Source organism: Mauremys reevesii, linkage group 1, assembly GCF_016161935.1.
Source record: "Mauremys reevesii isolate NIE-2019 linkage group 1, ASM1616193v1, whole genome shotgun sequence".
Taxonomy (NCBI): domain Eukaryota; kingdom Metazoa; phylum Chordata; order Testudines; family Geoemydidae; genus Mauremys; species Mauremys reevesii.
Window position 1 is genome coordinate 133,406,963 of NC_052623.1, and position 20,592 is coordinate 133,427,554.

The following is a 20,592-nucleotide window of genomic DNA, read 5'->3' on the forward strand; positions in this document are numbered from 1 at the left end:
ACAATTGTTTGCAGTGAGCTGAAGAAGAGTGTAATTCGAAAGCTTTACCTTCCACCAGCAGAAGTTGGTCCAATAAAAGTTATTACTTTACCTACCTTCTCTCTCTAAAAAAAATAAAAGTGTGAATTCTCCCCTCTCAGCCCCTAATACCCTTTACTTTAGCAAACCACAAGGAAAATAAATATCAACTAATCTGTAGATGGACAACCACCAAGACAGTAAAGGTCACATAGCTCACACGACATCTTTATATTTCCATCCCATCACTGCAGAACAAAGATTCTAAGTGGATGACCTTATAAACTGGAGTAATAGTAATAGGATGAAATTTAATAGTGAAAAGTCCAAGGTCATGCATTTAGGGTTTAATAACAAGAATTTTTGTTATAAGCTAGGGAAACATCAGTTGGAAGTAACAGAGGAGGAGAAGGACCTCGGAGTATTGATTGGTCACAGGATGACTATGAGCCGCCAATGTGATATGGCCATGAAAAAAGGTAATGCAGTCTTGGCATGCATCAGGAGAGGTATTTCCAGTACAGATAAGTTAGTACTGTTATACAAGGCACTGGTGAGACCTCATCTGGAATACTGTGTGCAGTTCTGGTCTCCCATGTTTAAGAAGGATGAATTCAAACTGGAACAGGTACAGAGAAGTGCTACTAGGATGATCCAAGGAAAGGAAAACCTGTCTTATGAAAGGAGACTCAAAGAGCTTGGCTTGTTTAGCCTAACTAAAAGAAGGCTGAGGGGAGATATGATTGCTATCTATAAATATATCAGAGGGATAAATATCAGGGAGGGAGAGGAATTATTTAAGCTCAGTACCAATGTGGATACAAGAACAAATGGATATAAACTGGCAATCAGGAAGTTTAGACTTGAAATTAGATGAAGGTTTCTAACCATCAGAGGAGTGAAGTTCTGGAACAGCCTTCCAAGGGGAGCAGTGGGGGCAAAAGACATATCTGGCTTCAGGACTAAGCTTGATAAGTTTATGGAGGAGATGGTATGGTGGAATAGCCTAATTTTGGCAATTAGTATCTCTCACCAGTAATGACTTGTTTCATATCTACTTAAAAAGTTATGCACCCCTCCTTGCCATAGTATCTGAGCATTTATCCTCACATGTATAAAACCTTTGCTTCCCATCCCATTTGCTTCTGCACTGAGTGCAACTTGGCAAGCCCAGAAAATCTGTCCCAGAAGTATTCAGGGTAATATATGATACCAAATATAAAGGGTCTCTGCTCTATAAGTTAAAATGGCACCTTTTAGTAGTGTAAAATTTTTACTTAATGAGTTTGTTGCTAGCTACCCAATTTTACTGCACATCTCTGTGTAACACCTCACTTGGGATAACATATTTTCTCTTTCCACTTGAACAACTTTTTTTTAAAAAGCAAGTCGGCAGTTGTCCAGGAAATGACTTTGCTCTGATTGCTTGGAAATATTCAGTTAACACTTATAAAGCCTGATAAGAGCTTATTCCGCTTGATTCTTAGATGAAATCTATAGATTTCTTCTGAAATTTTTTTCTTCACCTACTTGCTGAGGAAATATACCAGCCAGATGTTATCAAGTGTTTACAAGACAGAAATCAAGAGAACACAGCTTCCTCTCTTTCTTTTGATCTGCAGATGTTCTGAAAGGTTTTGTAATAATTCAGGCACAGTTCAGTAGTAACTCATAGGGGCATGAAGAGTGGAGGTCACCAAAGTATGTATTCCTCCTTCAATAAAGGAAATTTAACATAGCATGGAAAACAAAGTGAGTCAGTTACAGACTAATAAGTAACTTTACCTTGAATATACTGCACTTAATCCACTCATGCATAGCTCATTGATAGCAACAGGCCTGGTACTAAATTTTTCAGGTGTCTATACAAATTTAGACTCCATTTGCTTCCTCATTTGTACCTAGGCCTGTGAAACACTGTTGTTAGTGGGTTAGGTACGTGCATGTGGAATTCTGTGAGGTCATATAGGGAATAAAGGCCATCAGGAATAAATAGAAATTTTCTACCCAGACCAAGGCCTGATTGTCGTATACAGGATTCCAGAAGGTCATGTAGTAAAGATACTCATTGAAACAGATGAGAGCTTATGGGGGCCATGCAGTTCCGCTGTTTAAGTGGAACCACTCCAGAACAAGTTCAGACACAAGTGAACATAAGAGCAGCCATACTTAGTCAGACCAAAGGTCCATCTAGCCCAGTATCCTGTCTTCTGACAGTGGCCAATGCCAGGTGCCCCAGAGGGAATTAACAGAACAGGTAATCATCAAGTGATCCTCCCTTGTTGCCCATTCCCAGCTTCTGGCAAACAGAGGCTAGGGACACCATCCCTGCCCATCCTGGCTAAGAGCCATTGATGGCCTATGCTCCTTGAATTTATCTAATACTTTTTTGAACCGTGTTATAGACTTGGCCTTCACAATAGCCTCTGGCAAAGAGTTCCACAGGTTGACTGTGTGTTGTGCGAAGAAATACTTCCGTTTATTTGTTTTAAAACTTCTGCCTATTAATTTCATTTGGTGACCCCTAGTTCTTGTGTTATGAGAAGGAGTAAATAACACTTCCTTATTTACTTTCTTCACACCAGTCATGATTTTATAGACCTCTATCATATCCCCCCTTAGTCATCTTTTTCCAAGCTGAAAAGTCCCAGTCTTATTAATCTCTCCTCATATTCAAGATGTTCCAGACCCCTAATCATTTTCTGAACCTTTTCCAATTCCGGTATAGTGAGGTGAATATGGAGATTTATACATAAAAACTACAGATAATAAAACTGTCAAAAGAATATTATTTAGATGCCAAAGTCAAGTATTTGAAAGTTAGGAAAAGCCAGTTTTATGCTAATTCTGCCCCCCCCCGGTGAAAATAGTATATGATTGTGTCATTAAAGATTATATCATAATGTGTATGTGCAAGTGGGATGAATTAAGGGCTGTCTCATTGTTGAATTTCAAAGGCCTGCTAGAAACAGTGTAAGTGTAACAGCTTCTCAAAAAGAGGTTGCAAGAATCTTTTACAACAGAAAGCAGTAACTAAGCTAAATATAGAGGTCACTACCAGCTCCCCCTGTAATAATAGCATTATGTCTTTCTCGGGGTTATGTAACAAATTTCCAAATAGCCAGGTTTTTTTTAAAATGCACTTTATCAATGTATTTACAAACTTCTGAGTAACCATGATGTTACCCGAACAAAGGGTTGATACTGACATCTTCTGCAACAATTTATTTAAATTACAGTAGGCTCTTCAACATCAAGAACATAGCAATATTAAACAGGGAAAACTCTGGCAGAAAGATGCCCAAAGGCTAAAAAAGTCTGAGAACTAGGAGTCAACTTGAAATCTCCCACAGGCAATGGAACTGTACCAGGCTCAAATTAAGGCAAGCATCTAATTATGCAGCAATATTCAAGCCGTCATCCTTTAGTATATATCACAACAAAAATCTACATTAAAAACATTTCAGTTGCAAAGTCAAACACTCAAAAATTAGGAAATGCTAGTGTTAAGGTACTTGTACATCTTGAATTTGGTCCCATTTTACATGTCTTATGATCATGATCACATTTTTCTCCAAAGGTGCTACAAGCCCCACCTATAATAACATCCCAGTTAAACTACAGCAAGCTAAGCTTACGGATAATAACTCTAGTCTTGTAAACAAAACCAAGAAAATGTAAAGGCTGCTGGGCCAAATCGTACTCCCATTGAATTCAATGGCAAAAGTCCTTTAGACTTTAGTGGGGCAGGTTCAGACCATGGGTAAAATTTCCAAAAGAACCTAAGTAATTGAGGAGCCTAAGTGTTTGTCAACACAGTGTGCACCTGCTGGTGTGTATATTCCAGTCAACACCAGTGTGCTGTACACTAACTGTCCATGAGAACCCTACTGGTGCAGGATGAACTCAGCAAACATTAGGCATTTTTAATGTGGGCCAGTAGGATCCACAGAGACAGACAGTGTGCGACACACTGGTGTGAACAAGAATTTACATCACAGCTGGTTCACACTAGTGCACTGTGTAGACAAGCCCTATTTTCAAAAGTGACGTAGGCAGTTATGGCCAATTTTTTAAAGGATTTTAAATGCCTAAAGATGTAGATAGAAGTGTAATGGATTTTCTAAAGTGCCTAGGTGCTGACAGTGGATTCACAAGAGGGACTTACGTGCTGGCTCAATTAATATTTAATTACTTAATACAAATATACAATGAAAGATACCCTGCCCATCAGAATATCCCTTAGTCCAGTGACTAGGGGATTTACCTCAGAGTTGAGAATTTGAACAGGGGTGCCTACTCCCCCTCAGCTGGGGGGAATTGTACTGGTGTCTCCCATATCCTGGGTATGTACCATAAACACTAGGTTGAAGATTATAGGGGAGGCTGCCTCCTCTCCCTGCCCAGCTGGCTGTTGTTTGGAGTTAGGGAAGCTTAGGACATGCCTACTGGATCAGACCCCACAGGCAAGATAAGCATTCCTCTGCCTATCTTCCTCCACTGTGAGGATTGTGCTAGGTCTTAGGCAAGAGAGGCAGCAGTGTGTATGCCCAGAAGCAGAAATTTAGCTAGGAAACTTTTACAGTGAAAATGTAGGTACTGAAAGAGTTTAGACACCCACAAGGTTCGGTGACAGTGAAACAGGGGTTTTGTGGCTCACAATAGCATGTAAATCTGGAATTTAGGCACCTAAATCCCCTACTCATCTCATGCTTGTCTACAGCTGTGAAGCTGAGAGGAAGATTCTGGGTAGGGGTTTTACTTCCCTTGATGGTGCTGTGAAGCCCAGGCTATGATCTGGCTCCAAGTTAACCCAACCCCGCCCCCCCCCAAAAAAACCAGCAATGTGAAGGGGAAATATACACTACAAAAAGGGAAAATATAATGGTAGTGTGTGATATAAATATTTAGCAGCACAACTCTGGGAAGGTTCAGGGATCCCACCTTTGTGGAGCAGCTTGAAAGTTTGGGGCTAATAATTGTAATAATTGGTGACAAGTGACTTCACATTTCTGTATAATATAGCATATTTAAGTACATGAGAAAAATATTCCCTCCATATGCCAAAAACACCCCATAATTTACTGAAAAAATAAATGTAAACAATAAGAGGTTTGATTGTTTACAGCTGCATCAAGTCTTTATTCTCCCCCCCCCCAACCCCCGAAACCCTAGATTTATTTATTTAAATCCAAGGTCAATGTATACAAAGCAAACAATGGGAGAATAACACCTAATTGAAGGAGCTTCTTGTTTTAAATATTTTTTGGGAAAAAAAATCTAATTTTCAACTCAAAGAAGAGATACTTACTGTGACTCTTTAGAGACCTGATGTCCAAAAAAAAAGCCAAACAACAATCTATGATAAAGCTCCTCTTTGAAACAGAAATTCTTCTCCACTCTGTTATAGACAATGCACCTCTCTGCTCTTTGCAAATGATGAATAACTCTGCAAAAAAACACTGGTTTGCCTTACCATGTAAAAATCAGCACTTTACTGAGCTATCAACCATCAAACAATATCATCTGTACTTCAGGTATAACAATGAAACTTCATTTTCCTGTCAGCCAGGTGCAGATGACTCTTACAGTACATTTGTGTGATGTTGGACAAAGTTTTAACTTACAGTGGTGTATCTCAAGACTAGTTCTACTGAAGTCAATTCAGTTACATAAGTGCAAAACTAGACCAAGAGAGACTTTGTTTTTGACGTCTTCAAAACTGTTCTACCTTGAATTGTGTGTACTTTATACACAGCTGGCAAGCATCCAATAGTAATCTGTATATTTCTTAACCTTTATAAGTATGAACTGATGTAACAGGAAAGAGCAGTTAATGGTACACACACACCCACACACATATATTCCCCGCCCCATATGTTTAATGATATCCCTGATAAGTTATTTATCACATGCCCATATAATTTATTTCACTCAATTTTGATCACATCACCTGATTCCTACTTATTAATCTAGCTCTTTGGGATTATTCTATAATTTCAAATCCCTGAGAATGTAAAACACCTGCCATTTTTTATATCAATCTGTCAGACAGATGCTCTTCCTCTTTCTTTCTCCCTCCCTTTCAAACATGGAATTATTTATCAAACAAACAAAACAAACCAAAAAAAATGACCCTTTCTTAGGCCCCGACAGGTCAGGCAAGATTTAGGGCTTGGCTACACTTGCAGATGTGCAGCGCTGGGAGTTACAGCTGTCTTCGTACAACTGTGTAGGGAAAGCGCTGGAGTGTGGCCACACTGACAGCTACCAGCGCTGCAGTGTGGCCACATTTGCAGCAGTGTTGGGAGTGGTGCATTATGGGCAGCTATCCTAGCGTTCAAGTGGCTGCAATGTGCTTTTCCAAAGACGGAGGTGGGGTGGAGTGTGACAGGGATCGTGGGGGAGAGAGAGAGAGAGTGGATTTTTGGAGCCGACACTGTGTCAGCTCCCTGCCTTGCAAATTCTGACCATTTCCCTGACGCCTTATTCACTCTTAAATGCAAGCAGCCTGCAGACCAGATAAGCAGCTGCTCCGACAGACTCCCTTTCCCCCCCTCCCCTTCCCCGCCATGCTGTTTCTCTCCTAAAGCAAACACTAGCTGTAGACATTCATCCCCCTGCCTGCCTCATTCACAGCAAACAGGAGCTGTGTTTGTTTTTTACATAAGCAGCTCCGGGAGCCCTGAGTTCACAACAAAACAAAGAGAGGCATCATAACAAAACAAAGAGTTCTTTAGTTAAAAGTATTATGGGAAAATTCTGCTGGAGGCCAATAACAGCGCTTTTGGTGGCCACACTGGCAGAGCAGTGCTGCATCACCAGCGCTGCAATAGTTATACCCGAGGCAGAGCAGGAGTACAGCCAGCACTGCAGCCAGGGAGATGCAGCGCTGTATGTGCCTTGCAAGTGTGGACGGTGTGTAAGTTGCAGCGCTGTAAACCCACCACCAGCGCTGCAACTCTCCAGTGTAGCCAAGCCCTTAGTCAGGAAGTGCAGGATTTAGCTAGGACTGGCAAGCTATAGCCCTGGGGCAGTGTCAGGTTTTCTATACATAAAAATGTGACAACTTTAAAGACTGTTATCTTTAAAGTATCTTTAGAGATAACGTGGGAAGGAGGGCCGTCTTTCCCCAGCAGCCACAGCCCTGGATCTGGGGAAAGTCATCTCTTTCTTTGGCTGCTGAAGCCCTGCACATCCCAATTTCCCCTCACCCCCTCTTCTCACTCCACTGCCCCCTCCCACCTATTCCCCCCAAGTTCACCACCTCACCTTACATGTGCATCTTCTCCAGGATCCAGGCACCTAATTAGTGGAGCCATGCCTGCGTGGCCTGGCTCCACTAATTAGATGGATGGCTCTTCATTCTCTTATGTGAGGACGCCCAGGTGGTGGTGGTCCACTGGTGGTCCGCAGACCAGTCTGAGAACCTCTGATCTAGAAAATGACTTCTATGTGGAGGCTTACTTGTTAGAGCTCTGTACTGAGTGAAAATGGCAAAAGATGAAACTGTACAATTAATTGGCATTGACTTTTGCTCTGAAGGGTCCAGTTGCCATAGATTCTTAGAATGGTGATAACATAATTACTATTGTTCATTTAGCATAACTATGAAACTAAATGAAAAAAAAAAAAAAACCTTAAAAGAATCTTCAGGCAGCAAAGGCCAGCCTTTAAAAGTTAAGGCTGGAAGGCACATAGTAAATGGGGAAACAGAACAACATTTATTTCCATCCTCACTGTTCAACAAGTGAAACCCTGTCTCATTAACTGCATACCAACCACATCTGTGCAGAGGGCCTAAATTTGCTCTAAATCAGACCGGTGTAAATTTGAAGCAAGTCTATTGACTTCAGTAGGTTTTACTGTAGATTTACACTGTTGCAGACAGATTCTAGCTCCTAATAAGGCATAAATCTCATTCACTAGTCACTATCCAACCAGTGCACTGCCAGCATGCTATTAAGATTCTAAAAATATACTGGTGAAAGAAATCAAACTTCATTTCTTGTTGATAATAGGGCCACTAAATGGAATGTCAGGTTTGTTCTCAGAAAATACTTAATCTTTCCTGATATACAAGTATTTTGAACTGTGTACATAGATCTATTTTTGAATGAAGATAATCTAGGGTTTGTCAGAAATTGATATAGTAATTGTCATGTGTAACAGAGATGCAAAGGAAGCTTTCCAACTTCTTATCTGATGAGAACTTTGGCAAATTGCTGCTAACATTTCTGTTGCCAACCACAGCACTCAAGAATCCTGTTGAGGAGAGCTCAGCATTACTTTACACTGTTTTAGAGATGGTTAACTAGCAATGAATTTAGAAGTAAAAGGAGAGTGTATATATGTTGGATAGCTACTAATTTATGGCTATATTATTCCATGTAGACAGTGCCTGGCCATGTATAGAGTGGAACTGAGCTACCACTTCCCCAAGGAAAGCTCTGGGAGCATATGTGCCTAAGGATGGCATAATACTTCATTGGCTGAGCTCTTATGTGCACAGGGTGAGAGTTCAGGTTGTATTGTTCTTTAGAATGATGCAGCCGGGTTTTTAAGTGACTGGGTCTGCTCTGTGAGCTGACAGTGTGGTGGGGAGCTAAGGCTGTGGCCTTGACTTACCACAGATCACTTTGAATTGATGTGTGCCCAAGAGCAGCAGTCTTTCCACTCCCCCAAGCAAAGGGACTGCAATTGTCCTTGGCCATTCCTTAGGTGGCAGTGGAAAATCTTCTTTTGCCCATGCCCACACAATGGCCCTTATTACAATAGGCCTACTTGTTACTAGTTATGAATTCCACTATATAATGTATTATAATATCTTATTACTTAGCTGATAAAGTTCAGCAGTATTTTATACTTGATATTTAACTAACTAATTCTTATTGATATAGTGGCAATAATTTAATATATTTTCCATAAACAACTGTTAATCATTAGAAACATTATCTTCTCAGCTTTAGCTATGCAATAAAATGGTGGTGGCCAAATTTTCTAATGTCAATGGATAAGGGCCCAGACCTGTTCTCACTGAAGTAACTGGTTGTTGTATCAAATTAAATGACTTACCCAAGGTTACGCCAAAACACATTTCCAGAACCAGGAATAAACCTCTGATCTCCTCACTGCCACAGCAGCTTTTACTTGACATGGTTCAGTTATATTTAGTGCTTTTTTCTCTTTCACACACATGTACACACTCTTTATAGTTTGAATTAAGAAATTCTAACCATTTCCAGGAAGCACTGTTCCCACAACTAGCATGTTTTGAATCCACAGACATATTCACATCAATTCAGTCAGCTATATTGTAGGGTATAATTCAACCATCAACGCATATTAGCGTTGTTGATATTTAAAAGTCATCATTTACCTCATCACCACATGATCTGAGATACTGCACTAAGAACAAGAACTAACTGTGGTGACTCCAACACCCCAGTGTGGTATATGCTGCCTGTGTGATGGTGACTGTTGCTTGACTTTGGAAGGGAGAATTACACAGGAGTTGGGACAGGGGAATAAAATCCACTCTTAACTTCCAGATAAGAGTGGTGGAGGACTCAGTCCTCAACTGCTGTTCTAGCTTCTTGAGCTGGAATAGTGACTGCAGCTCTTGTGAATCCCTTACAGAGAAGTTCATAGAAACTGGATCAGACCCAAGGTGTCTCCTAAAACTTCTTGCTCACTGGCCTTCGTATAGTTTCATCATGCAAGCTCAGCTTCAGATGCAAAAGTGATGTGACATCCCCTGTGAAACTGCGTAATAACTATCCACTTTCCAGCAGTGCAATCGTGATTGTTCATTGGGTTGGAAGCATTCTCGGGCCTATGTTATATGAATGACTTTAATCCTCACTTTTAGTTCACATCAACAGGGTCTACATGAGCTAGTTTGTGTACAACACATTGGTGCACATTAGAATTCACACTCCCTACTGCACATTGCTGCACCATTTACGCAAGCCCTAAGTCACGTTGAAAATCAATGAGATCTAGGCTCCTAAATTACAAAGACATTTTTGAAAGTTTTACTCAAAATGCCTTGAAAATCTTACAAAGTAATTTAAGATTAGATATGGTCAAATAAGGTAGAAAGTTGTTATTTTTTCCCCTGAAAAAAGCTAAATTGAAACTTCATTTTTTTAAAAAATGTGGACCATTTTTAGTTAAAATAAGACAGAGCAACAACCACCAGGGTACACTGTGATATTACCCATGATACAATCTGTTGAACAGCTGTGTCCCCTTAATTCTTTAGCCTGGGGCGCCTTTTACACTGCTTTGCTGTCAGAACATCTGCTCCTGGCATGCTCAGACAGCCTTCAGCATGCAAAGTCACTCCCAGCTAAGTTACATGAGCACTCTGCCCAGTCACTCATGAATTACAGACAGGATGACACCTGCAAATTCCTAGGCCCAGACTTGTCCCCCCAAAAATGTGCATCTTGTTCTGCTCAGTCACCTTCCAAATGGTACAAGTTCATAAAAAGTCTAGCATTTTCCTTTAATGAAATAACGATGCACCAGCCATGTTATCACAAATGGAGTCTCTCACAGAAAGACAGACATTAAGTGATTACAAGTAGTGATGCATAAAATGGTCAGGATTGAATACCTAACTTAACAAGCTAAGTGAACTTTAAAGCAAAGGTTTTTTCTCACCATAGGCTACAGCAGTCTGTACTAGCTAAAAAGCCTTCCAGCTAAGACCACTGCTCCCCCAGTTTAAGATGCTTTCTTTCTCTTTTGAGTATTGTAGCTGTCATGAGCAGAGCTCGAGGGAGAGAGAGTGAAGTGGAGGTCACTGTCTCTTATTCTTATACCACTTCTTTGAGGACTACTCCCCGCTGGGGTGCAGGTGACAAGCAGTCTCTTGTGGATGTGAGGTTTGAACCATTCCTCTGATGAAATGTAAATTTCTTGTTTACATCTTTCCCTCTGATGGAAAATAGCCACTTAAGCAGGCAACAGACTTTTAACACCTGGCTGAGTGTTGGTCTGTCCTTTGTTCCTGAAAACCTGGTTTGGGCCTGTTTTCTTAACTTGGACCATGTTACAGCAATGTTATACAGTAGAAACTTATAACTTTAAATAAAATGTTGATACACATATTTTAGCATGACAATAATGTTCAGAAGATTCTGATGTTTCAAATGATATTATAGTCTTGTAAAAGTGGTAACCATAATAGTATAGACAGTCACATGCAGCAATAACTTCAAGGTGTGGTTTTTTGTTTGTTTTGTTATTAATGTGTATATCTTGAGGGTTTCATAGTTTGCTTGCTATTGAACTTTTTCACATTTGAATGAAACTTGGCACTGTTATCTCACCTGCTATTAATGCAGAAATATTATGGAATGAGGGCAGAGTGATGGGGCACCTGCCCCACCCTGGGCTCTAAGGGATTAATAGAGACCTAGGGAGGCTGCACAAGAGGCAGCCAATCACAGAAGGGCTTATAGGATCAGCCAATCAGGCCCATTTAAGAAAACTGTCCGGAAGAGCAGAGTTCAGTAGCTGCCTGGAACTTGAGGAGGGAAGCTGAGGCTCCTAGCAGGAGGAAGGAGCACCAGCACCCTGGACAGAGCAGTGCCGCTAGCGGCAACTGAGGGAAGCTAAATATGGGTCCAGGTAGACTGTAGGAATTCGCAGGTTCAGACCCTGAGGCAAGGGCAGAGGGTGCTCGTGGCCACGGGGAAGGTACTAAGAGGTTGGAGGAGATGCAGCACATGGCTGCCATCTACAGGGTCCCTGGGCCGGGACCTGGAGTAGTGGGCGGATCCGGGCTTCCCCCACTCCTACTTTGCCACTGAGGAAGTGACCAGACAATTGGCTGCACTAGTTACTGAGTTACTGAAGTTGCTGGACAGCGGACTGTGATACTGTCCCCCCTGGATACCAGAGGATGCCATGGTCCTTGGAGTGTTGGGGGCCCTGGAGTAGATGTGGCAGTGTCAAGACATCACCAGAAGAGGCTGTCTTGGGAAACAGAGCTAATTCCCAGGACAGCCAGCAGGAGGTACCGCAATGGTGAATGGACCCTATCACAGACAATAGAAGGAGTGGGAAAAGCTGGCTGTGTTAGGTATTAGGGAAGTTGGGGCTGAGATATAATGGTGATGAAGATGAAAGGTAATGGTAGGATCAGGAAAACTTGCAAGAACAAACTACAGTGCCTTGTCAACAATACTAACGTTGCACCATGGATCTTAGAGGAAAAGGGAGAAGGGATAGATGTACAGGGTTAGTCAAACTGGACACTTGATTGAATGGAAAATACAGTTAGTGCGGAATATGGTGTTATCCTACCTCTCAGGAAGACAGCACTTCTGAGACTGTCTTGTCAGCCAATCAGTTCAAACCAAAGCTGTGATGTCATTCTTCACAGTCCATCTTTAAAGGGTGGCATGTCTAGAATGGACAATCAGGGTCACAGAACCAAGTTCTGTAGTATAAATAGTAAAAATACCTGACTTAGCAGTGGGACATCTCTGTTCAGAATATCCTATTTTTGGCTGTTTAACCCATCTGTGCTTCAAACTCTCAAACAAATTTAACAGGAATCCACTAATGAAAACATATTTAAATGAAAAAGTAGCATATGTCACATTTCAAGTATTCTAAAAGTTCATTAACTCTTGGTATTATTTCATCATGGCAGAGAATGACTGCAAACTTATAAAGCAAGTTAAAAATAGCAGTGCCATTACTTCCTCCAACTCAACCTGTACTAGACACAGACTAGAGAGGGAGAGTCAAATAGCAACTTGTTTTTCAGAGTCACGGTTCCAGGAAAGACACTTCAGACAATCTTGTCAACCATACTTCAGAAGAAATGAGTCAGATATTCATAGACTATTGCCAGCTAAAAATTAAATGAATTGCACTTCAAGAAATTTATCACAGGAAAAAGGTATTCTACATCTTTATTAAGCCGTTTATTTTCTCTGTATAAAATTATGCTATCTGCGTGATAGCTGTCAAAAAAATCACAAAGTATTTGGAAATAGGTTACCTGGAGCAACAAGAGATACACAGAACACATATTGCAGAAACTATATCAGGAGAGGTATGTAACATTCATAAGTCATAGAACCTGTTTGAATTTATTGTATGATACATGAGAAGCAAAACTTAATAATACTTTTAAAGTGCTATGTAAGAGCTAAGTGCACAATAGATAATACTAAGGCTTGTCACTATTTTACTAGAATGCTGACATATATCTTATGACTTCTTTGGCATTTTGTCAAGCTTCCTGATGAACAGTAGCAAGATGCATACAATTCCAAATGTTAGGTGCAACTCTATTTCAGCAATGAATAAGCCACATGAGTAACAAAAGTTGTACAGAGGAGTAATTACTTTCAATAAATTATTACATATCTGCATTACAGGCCACAATCTTACTGAATTAACAGAAAACGTAAATGATCTTTGTATGTCATCAAGTGTGCAATAGCCAAGACAGATGCTGTTTCTGACCTCTATTTATTGGAATCTGACAGCTAGTTTAGATACCATCTGCCACCCTTTCGGGATGCTCACCTAGGACAGCTAAGTTGTTGCTGCATCATTATGACGTGCTGCCATTTATCAGGTGCAGCACCTTTGGCTCAACAAATGGAAACTGAGCTTGAATGCAATGGAGATTCTGCCATAGTAACAACTAGAGGTTCCTAACCTGACTAGTTTATAGATTATAAAAATCTAAGTGAAATATTTCTCAAGTGAAAAGACTCAAGTTTCAAGGTCAAAAATGAAACCCTACTGCACACTGCAAAGATAAATCAAAGTAAGTGCTACAGGCTCTTAGGCCTGGGCTACACTAGCAGGGGGTTTTCGAACTAAGATATGCAACTTCAGGTACCAGAGTAGCAGCCATGTTAGTCTGTATCTGAAAAAAGAACAGGAGTACATGTGGCACCTAAGAGACTAACAAATTTATTTGAGCACAGCTATTCGCGTAGCTGAAGTCGAAGTATCTTAGTTTGACTTACCTGGCCCTCCTCATGGTGGCGAGTCGACTGGCGCAGCTCCCCTGTCGACGCTGCTTACTCCTCCTGCCGAGGTGGAGTATGACCGTCGATTAGCGGATCGATTTATCACGTCCAGAAGAGACATGATAAATCAATCCCAGATACATCGAACACTACTCGCCGATCTGGCGGGTAGTATAGACGTACTCTTAGACTATTGCTTGCAGACTTTTAAGATTGTCCTATATTACACTCTGCTAAAAATCTGAAACATTCTGTTTTTCTTTTTCTTCAGTCTGCTTTAATGCTCAGTGAAAATATTCTGTTTTGGGAGTGTGTCCTCTCTTCCATTATAGGCAAAAAAATCCCCTAAAAATACCCCAAATTCTACAGCTCTTAGAAGTTCTTTTTTGGGGTCTCAAATACAGCAGTTTTACCACAAGCTCCACAGTCTGTTTTGTTTTTAACTAAACAATAATTTGGGGAGATAAAGCCATGCTCCACTCAATTCTCTCCATCTTTCTCCATCTCTGAAGCTCCTTGGAGACCACAAGAATGCAGTGGGAGAATTAGTAAAGTTAAGAACCTACTCTGAAAGCAATATTTTACAAATAATGGGCTTGTCTTCACTAGAAAATTAGGTTCTGTTAGAACACAACCTAGGAGAGTTGTGTTAACTAACTAACATGACATTAAACAGGGACAAATCATGTTTACCCTGGTCTCAGCTGGTTGTGAATAAATCCTTGTTCCAGTAAAGGTTACCTATGACCAGCTATCACCATGTTAAGCACTGCTTGTTCCTGTTTATACTGATCCCAATGTTGTATCTAACAAGATAACATGCTAACATAACAAAAAAAGCCCCTCAGAACCCAGCTTAGATAATGTATGCTGAGTCTTGTTCTATAAAGCAATACTATCCTTGCCTAGATATTATAGTAATTGGCTCCATAATCTAAAAGATTAAATCAGTTATCTTTGATTCAAAAAGACTGTCAATGGGATGACTCTGGGAGGGAACTGTTACACTACTCAGTATTAGTACATCTAGCCAAACAATGAGAATTTTTTTCTGAACTTTATGGTGACTCCTATGTAGAATTTTGTTGAATCGTGTTTGAAGCACCCTTTTTATTTGCTCTTCGCAATGCCAATGTGTGGGAAGACGTTTGTCCAAATGTTCACTGAACATGAACTTTAGGCCTATAGCCACTTTCTTTACTCACTAAAGGTGAGGTTCTGCCACCCTTATTCAACTGAGCTGCACTTTATAATCATTAACTAATTAGTTCTCCAAAAAATGAACTACTGGTTCCTCACAACACTCTTACCAAAGCAGGTATTCTTGTCCCCCTTTCAAAGATGGGGAAACTGACATCAACTGTTTTAGTGATTTGCCCAAAGACAAAAAGTGAGTCCATATAAAAACCAGAATTAAAACTAGTTAGGAGTTGCCGGCTCTCGGAGCTTATCTAAGCAGCAAGTTACCCTGCAGCAAAGTGGTGTGCCATAACTCATACCCAGGTTTGCCGTGCAGTAACTTGCCATGTAGGCAAGCCCTTAGTCCCATGCTCAGACCCCTATATCTTACCTTTCTCATAATACAAACAGAGAAATTATTCTTATTTATATAGCACCTAAAATATGCTAGGCTCCCTGCAGACATATAGGAAGACAGTCCCAGCCCCCAAGAATTTATATTTAAATCGTGGTCTGGAACAGTTTTTGGACCTAATGAATAAAGCTCCAAAGTAATTTGATGATGGGAAAGAGTATTCATTCCCTGCTATGGAATCAGTATTCCATCATCAAAGTTAGGGAAGACACTGTGCACTTTTAGGCAGAGAATGAGTTCTAGAATTAGTAAAAATCAGGCTAGGGAAAGAGAGAAATCCACACATACATGCTTTGAAAGAAAATTTTAAATCTGCAATGAAACATGTTCACTCTTCTGTGGAAAAGATTTGGTGCTCTAGAAAGCACCAAATGTCACTTGCATTGGAGTATCCTGTGTGTCTGTGGACACACATTACCTAAAAAGTTAGGGCAGTTAATTAGTATACATTATCTATCATAACTCCATCGAAGTCAGTAGCAAAGCTATAACAATTTATACCAGCTGAAGATCTAGCTCCAGAAATGTGAGGTTGCAATTCTGAATAGTTGTTGAAATACCCTCTGAGTTGCATAAACAACTCTTTGCAGGCACCTTATGTGAGGTGTTTCTTTTTCCCCAGGTAGTTTCTTTCACTTCATTGCCAGCTTCCAAGAACTCCATTTTTTCTCCCTTCATGCTTAATATTCCTATTCAAGAAGCTATTTAGCTATCTTGATGAACCACTTAGCCAAAATTGTTTTCTCTCATATGATGTGACTTTTCTTTCTACAATATTCTTTTCTGATTTCATCTACTTCTTTCATTTCTTTCATGAACTTTACCCAAATATTTGTTAGTGGGTTTTTTCCCAATTTATCATTAGATTGTGATTAGTGAGAAAAATGTACTTGTTACCACCCTTTCAATATGAAGGTCACACACTTACAGTCTATAGCCACTATATGTGGTTTTTTTCCCCCACTACACTTCGCTTATCTTGATTTTTGAAGTTTATTATTTGTTTCCCTGATTTCCCATATCTGGCAATGACTCAAGGTGGTCACAAACATCATTTCTCCCCACCCCCCCACAATTCATTTCTTTCCTGTTTACAGCACTGTCACTGTGCTCCCTATTCTTGTCTTGAATTTTATTGTAAACCTCCAAAAAGCAAAGATATATCACCAGAAAAATGGAGACCAGCAAATGTGGATCAGTGGTACTTCTTCAAATAAAATATGTGCGTTTGAATTCCATGGTGTTTGCTGGCTAAAGATACAACCCAGACACCTTGCAGACAGAGATAAAGATCTATGTTCTAAATAATGGGTGTTCAAGATTAAGGATAAATATGACATCAGCTGATTGTCTTTGCTTGTCTTAATGCTGTCGCATCTGTATTTCCAGAAACAATGTAAGTAGGAGAAATACCATATTTATTCTCTGCCATGCAATAAAATGTAGAGGGCAGCAATTTTCAGGAGCTTTTAAAATGGATTTTGCAAGATTCCTCAGGCCCTGAGGACTGCTTGGAAAGTCACAGGACTTTTCGTGTGGCTTCAGCCATCAATGCTCCACCTGCCAAGAATGTGGCATCCAGTAGAGTAGGAGAGTACTATGGAGTTGGGTCCTGCAGACACAGGTGGCAAAGAAGATAGCTCAGGGGTAGGCAACCTATGGCACGAGTGCCGAAGGCGGCACGCAAGTTGATTTTCAGTGCCACTCACACTGCCCAGGTCCTGGGCACCAGTTTGGGGGGCTCTGCATTTTAATTTAATTTTAAATGAAGCTTCTTAAACATTTTAAAAACTTTATTTACTTTACATACAACAATAGTTTAGTTATATGTTTTAGACTTATAGAAAGAGACCTTCTAAAAACATTAAAATGTATTACTGGCACGCAAAACCTTAAATTAGAGTGAATAAATGGAGACTCGGCACACCACTTCTGAAAGGTTACCGACCCCTGAGATAGCTCATGAATCTTTGCACCTCACTGTTATCAAAATGAATATAAAGTAGGGAGTAAACTGTTCTCCTGATTTAAAAAAAGAAAAATAAAATCAGGCTTTTTTTTTTTTTTCTGAATGGCAGAGATACAAGTGGAAGGTGCAAGGGCAGTCAAGAAGAAAGTTCCAGGTATTCTAATTTCCCATCTAAGCATATATGTGCATCAAAGAATAGATCAGATGTCATAGACCAGAATAGATTAAGCTGGTCTTCAAGTTCCACTTTTTAACAGAGTGCCATGGCAGCAGAGAACAGCAGACTAAACAGACACCATTATTTCATCCTAACTTCAATATATTAATCCAAAATATTCTAAGAAAAAAAACAGGCTGTCTAATCAGCCGATGTGTTGAGAAGTGTGCTGGGTGAGAGGAGAACAGCCAGAATGGGACCCCAAAAGCATGACACTATGTTTGGTCACCAGTTTAGCAATTCACTAAAGCCAATTTTGAAAGCAGAACTGTGACTAACTCAGGGGGAGGTAAGGTAACAATGAGTGAGAAACTTGGTTGCCATCCATATTCAGAATGGCAGCACAGAATGAGTTCTGACAGCTGAAGTCATCAGTTATATATTACAGAATATAAACAATAACTCCTGACTTCAGAAATGATATTTCATATGGTTAGTCAACTCTGGAGGATATAATGTATACTGAATACACACACAATGTAAAGATTTTTATCTGTGATTATACATTATACATAATGTGTGCATGTGCACAAAATACATCATTTATTCTCATCGTTGGCACAGAGAATAGAAATGATTTTGCAGCCAGTATTACTTTTATCTATTTTGCATTACAGTAGCAGCTAGAGGCCCCCACCAAGACTGAGATCCATTGGGTTACGCACTGTACAAATCCATAGTCTGAGACAGTCCCTGGCCTGTAAAATTTATCAACTAAATAGACAAGACTGGGGAAGGAAGCACTATCATCCCCATTTTACAGAAGATGAACTGAGCACAAAAATATTAAGTGGCTTGATCAAATTACATATCTACAATTCATATGAATATTTTTGGCCTTATCCATATTCCTTCCCTAGACTTTTATCTATATTTCTATAGTACAGTTGGCACAGAAACAAACTGGATAAAAACAGTGGCAGTTTCAAAAACTTATTTTGACCTAGTTATATGCTTATGTTAAAGGAAAGCAACTTGAGAAACAGTGTGATTATCACAAATGAAGAAAAGCTGAATTATTCATATATGCTATAGGTATAAGTGAATAATAGAAGTCTTTCCTCAGGAGTGAAGTAATTTAATTGCAATATGCTGTGTTCTGCAAAATCCACAGGCCATATTAACTGTATGATTTTCATACTTCTAGTGATAACCCAGTCTGTAGGTAAAATAGAATTGTCTATACTGTAGAAGACCAAAATAATAAGAGGATGCAGGAATTCAGCTCATTCACCACAGCAACCCAGCAGTTCATCAACTCAAAGACGAAAGAACCATCATCCTACATAAAGTACAAAATGGAGAGGAGTGGGGTGTTCATGGGAGAATCCTCTATTATTTTGATCCTTTCCCGTCTCCTCAATTTCCTCCGAAACTACTACCTAATCTTTCATAGGTCAGCTCTTTTCCCTTTTAAGTATTTTACAAGAGAATTTCAACGATGTCCCAACTGCTTCTTGAGAAATCAGAACTGAAAACATCAGAGGAGTCTGTGTCAAGGCCTCAGCTCCCAAAGCACAAAGACAGAGACTGATGCTGTTGGTGAATGGCTATTAATGTGAGATATGTGTGCGCTCATCAAGGGGAGAATAGAGAGACACCCTGTGACACAGAAACTCACAACTCAATCATTATTTTTGCTTTCCAGGTTACCCCTCTGGAGTTCAGAGTAGCTGGCAACTCATGATCTTTAACCAAACCAGGACATCATTCATCACTGTGAAACATCACTTTACCCTGGTATAACTCCAGTGATTTCATCTCTGAGTAGTACTAGTATAAAATCAGTGTGACAATATGCAGAATCAGGTCCCTAGTGTCTAACAATCTAGAAACACTGGCAAACGTATTAAAATGAAATAGTTTTCTGGCAATTTGTTTGATATTGTTCTACCTTTCTCATCCAGCACCTCGTTCTGATAAACAGATGGATATCAAGTATATTTATCTCAGCAGGCGTTTGGAAGCACACCAAAGAAGTGGTCTCTGGGTACAAATAATGTTCAAAATGCTTTTTTCAAAATTCTGCTTTTTCCAACTGTGGACTCGGGTTGGAGGATGATGGGTTGTTTTTAACTTTTCTTGATGTGATTTGATATGTGACTGAATATGAAAATTCAGTGTAAACCAAGCAGAATGAGAAAATATGGGGCTGGATCCTCAGGTTAAATCAGCATTAAAGATTTACATCAGCTAAACAGCTGGCCCCTAAATTATAAAAATGGCTTACAATTTTTAAGACAATTCACCATTCTCAAGACTGTGGCAATTTCTAGAAAAAACAGATTAACAAAATGGAATTGAAAAGGTTAAAAAAAAAAAAAACTCCACACACCCCTCCCCCATCTATAATGGAAAAAGTGCCAAACCCAAGTACATTAATAACATATCTCACAAATAAATATGCTGTTATGAAGTCACTAGAAGAATTCTACCAGCTCTGATGTCTTCTTCTGTGTGTGGATATATAAAGGCAAGAGATTATGTTGGTCAACAAAAATGTTTCCAAGGAAGCTTCATGATGTCAGTTCAAAGGGAACTTCTTTTTACAAAATGCAATGTTTATTTATCCACTCCTATTTTTATTTTAAAATTAAAGGCAAGGAAAATATACTGAGTTCTAGTGTTAATAAAAAAGAGTATCTACTGCTGTGGGTCACCTGAAATACGGTGCTATAACAAGATGAATTAAGGAAGAGAGGAAGCTTTAACTTTCTTTGACTACTTATTGGTGGCTTTTAGTGTTGTTGTAGCCATGTTGGTGAGAGAGAGACAAACT

The 20,592-nt window shown here is 39.8% G+C and overlaps 1 protein-coding gene across 4 annotated transcripts in view; it reads left to right on the forward strand.

Annotated features, from left to right (window-relative positions):
* Positions 1-436: 436 nt before the first annotated feature.
* LOC120369723 overlaps positions 437-20,592 on the forward strand; it is a 39,929-nt gene continuing 19,773 nt past the window's right edge. For 3 of the 4 annotated variants that reach the window (XM_039483338.1, XM_039483330.1, XM_039483368.1), the window contains exons 1-3: positions 437-497; positions 12,809-12,943; positions 17,706-17,750. In XM_039483338.1, coding sequence (XP_039339272.1) covers positions 12,907-12,943; positions 17,706-17,750 — 82 coding nt within the window. In that variant the 5' untranslated portion in view covers positions 437-497; positions 12,809-12,906. The remainder of the gene's footprint in view (positions 498-12,808; positions 12,944-17,705; positions 17,751-20,592) is intronic. The other variant, XM_039483358.1, reaches the window with a different exon arrangement.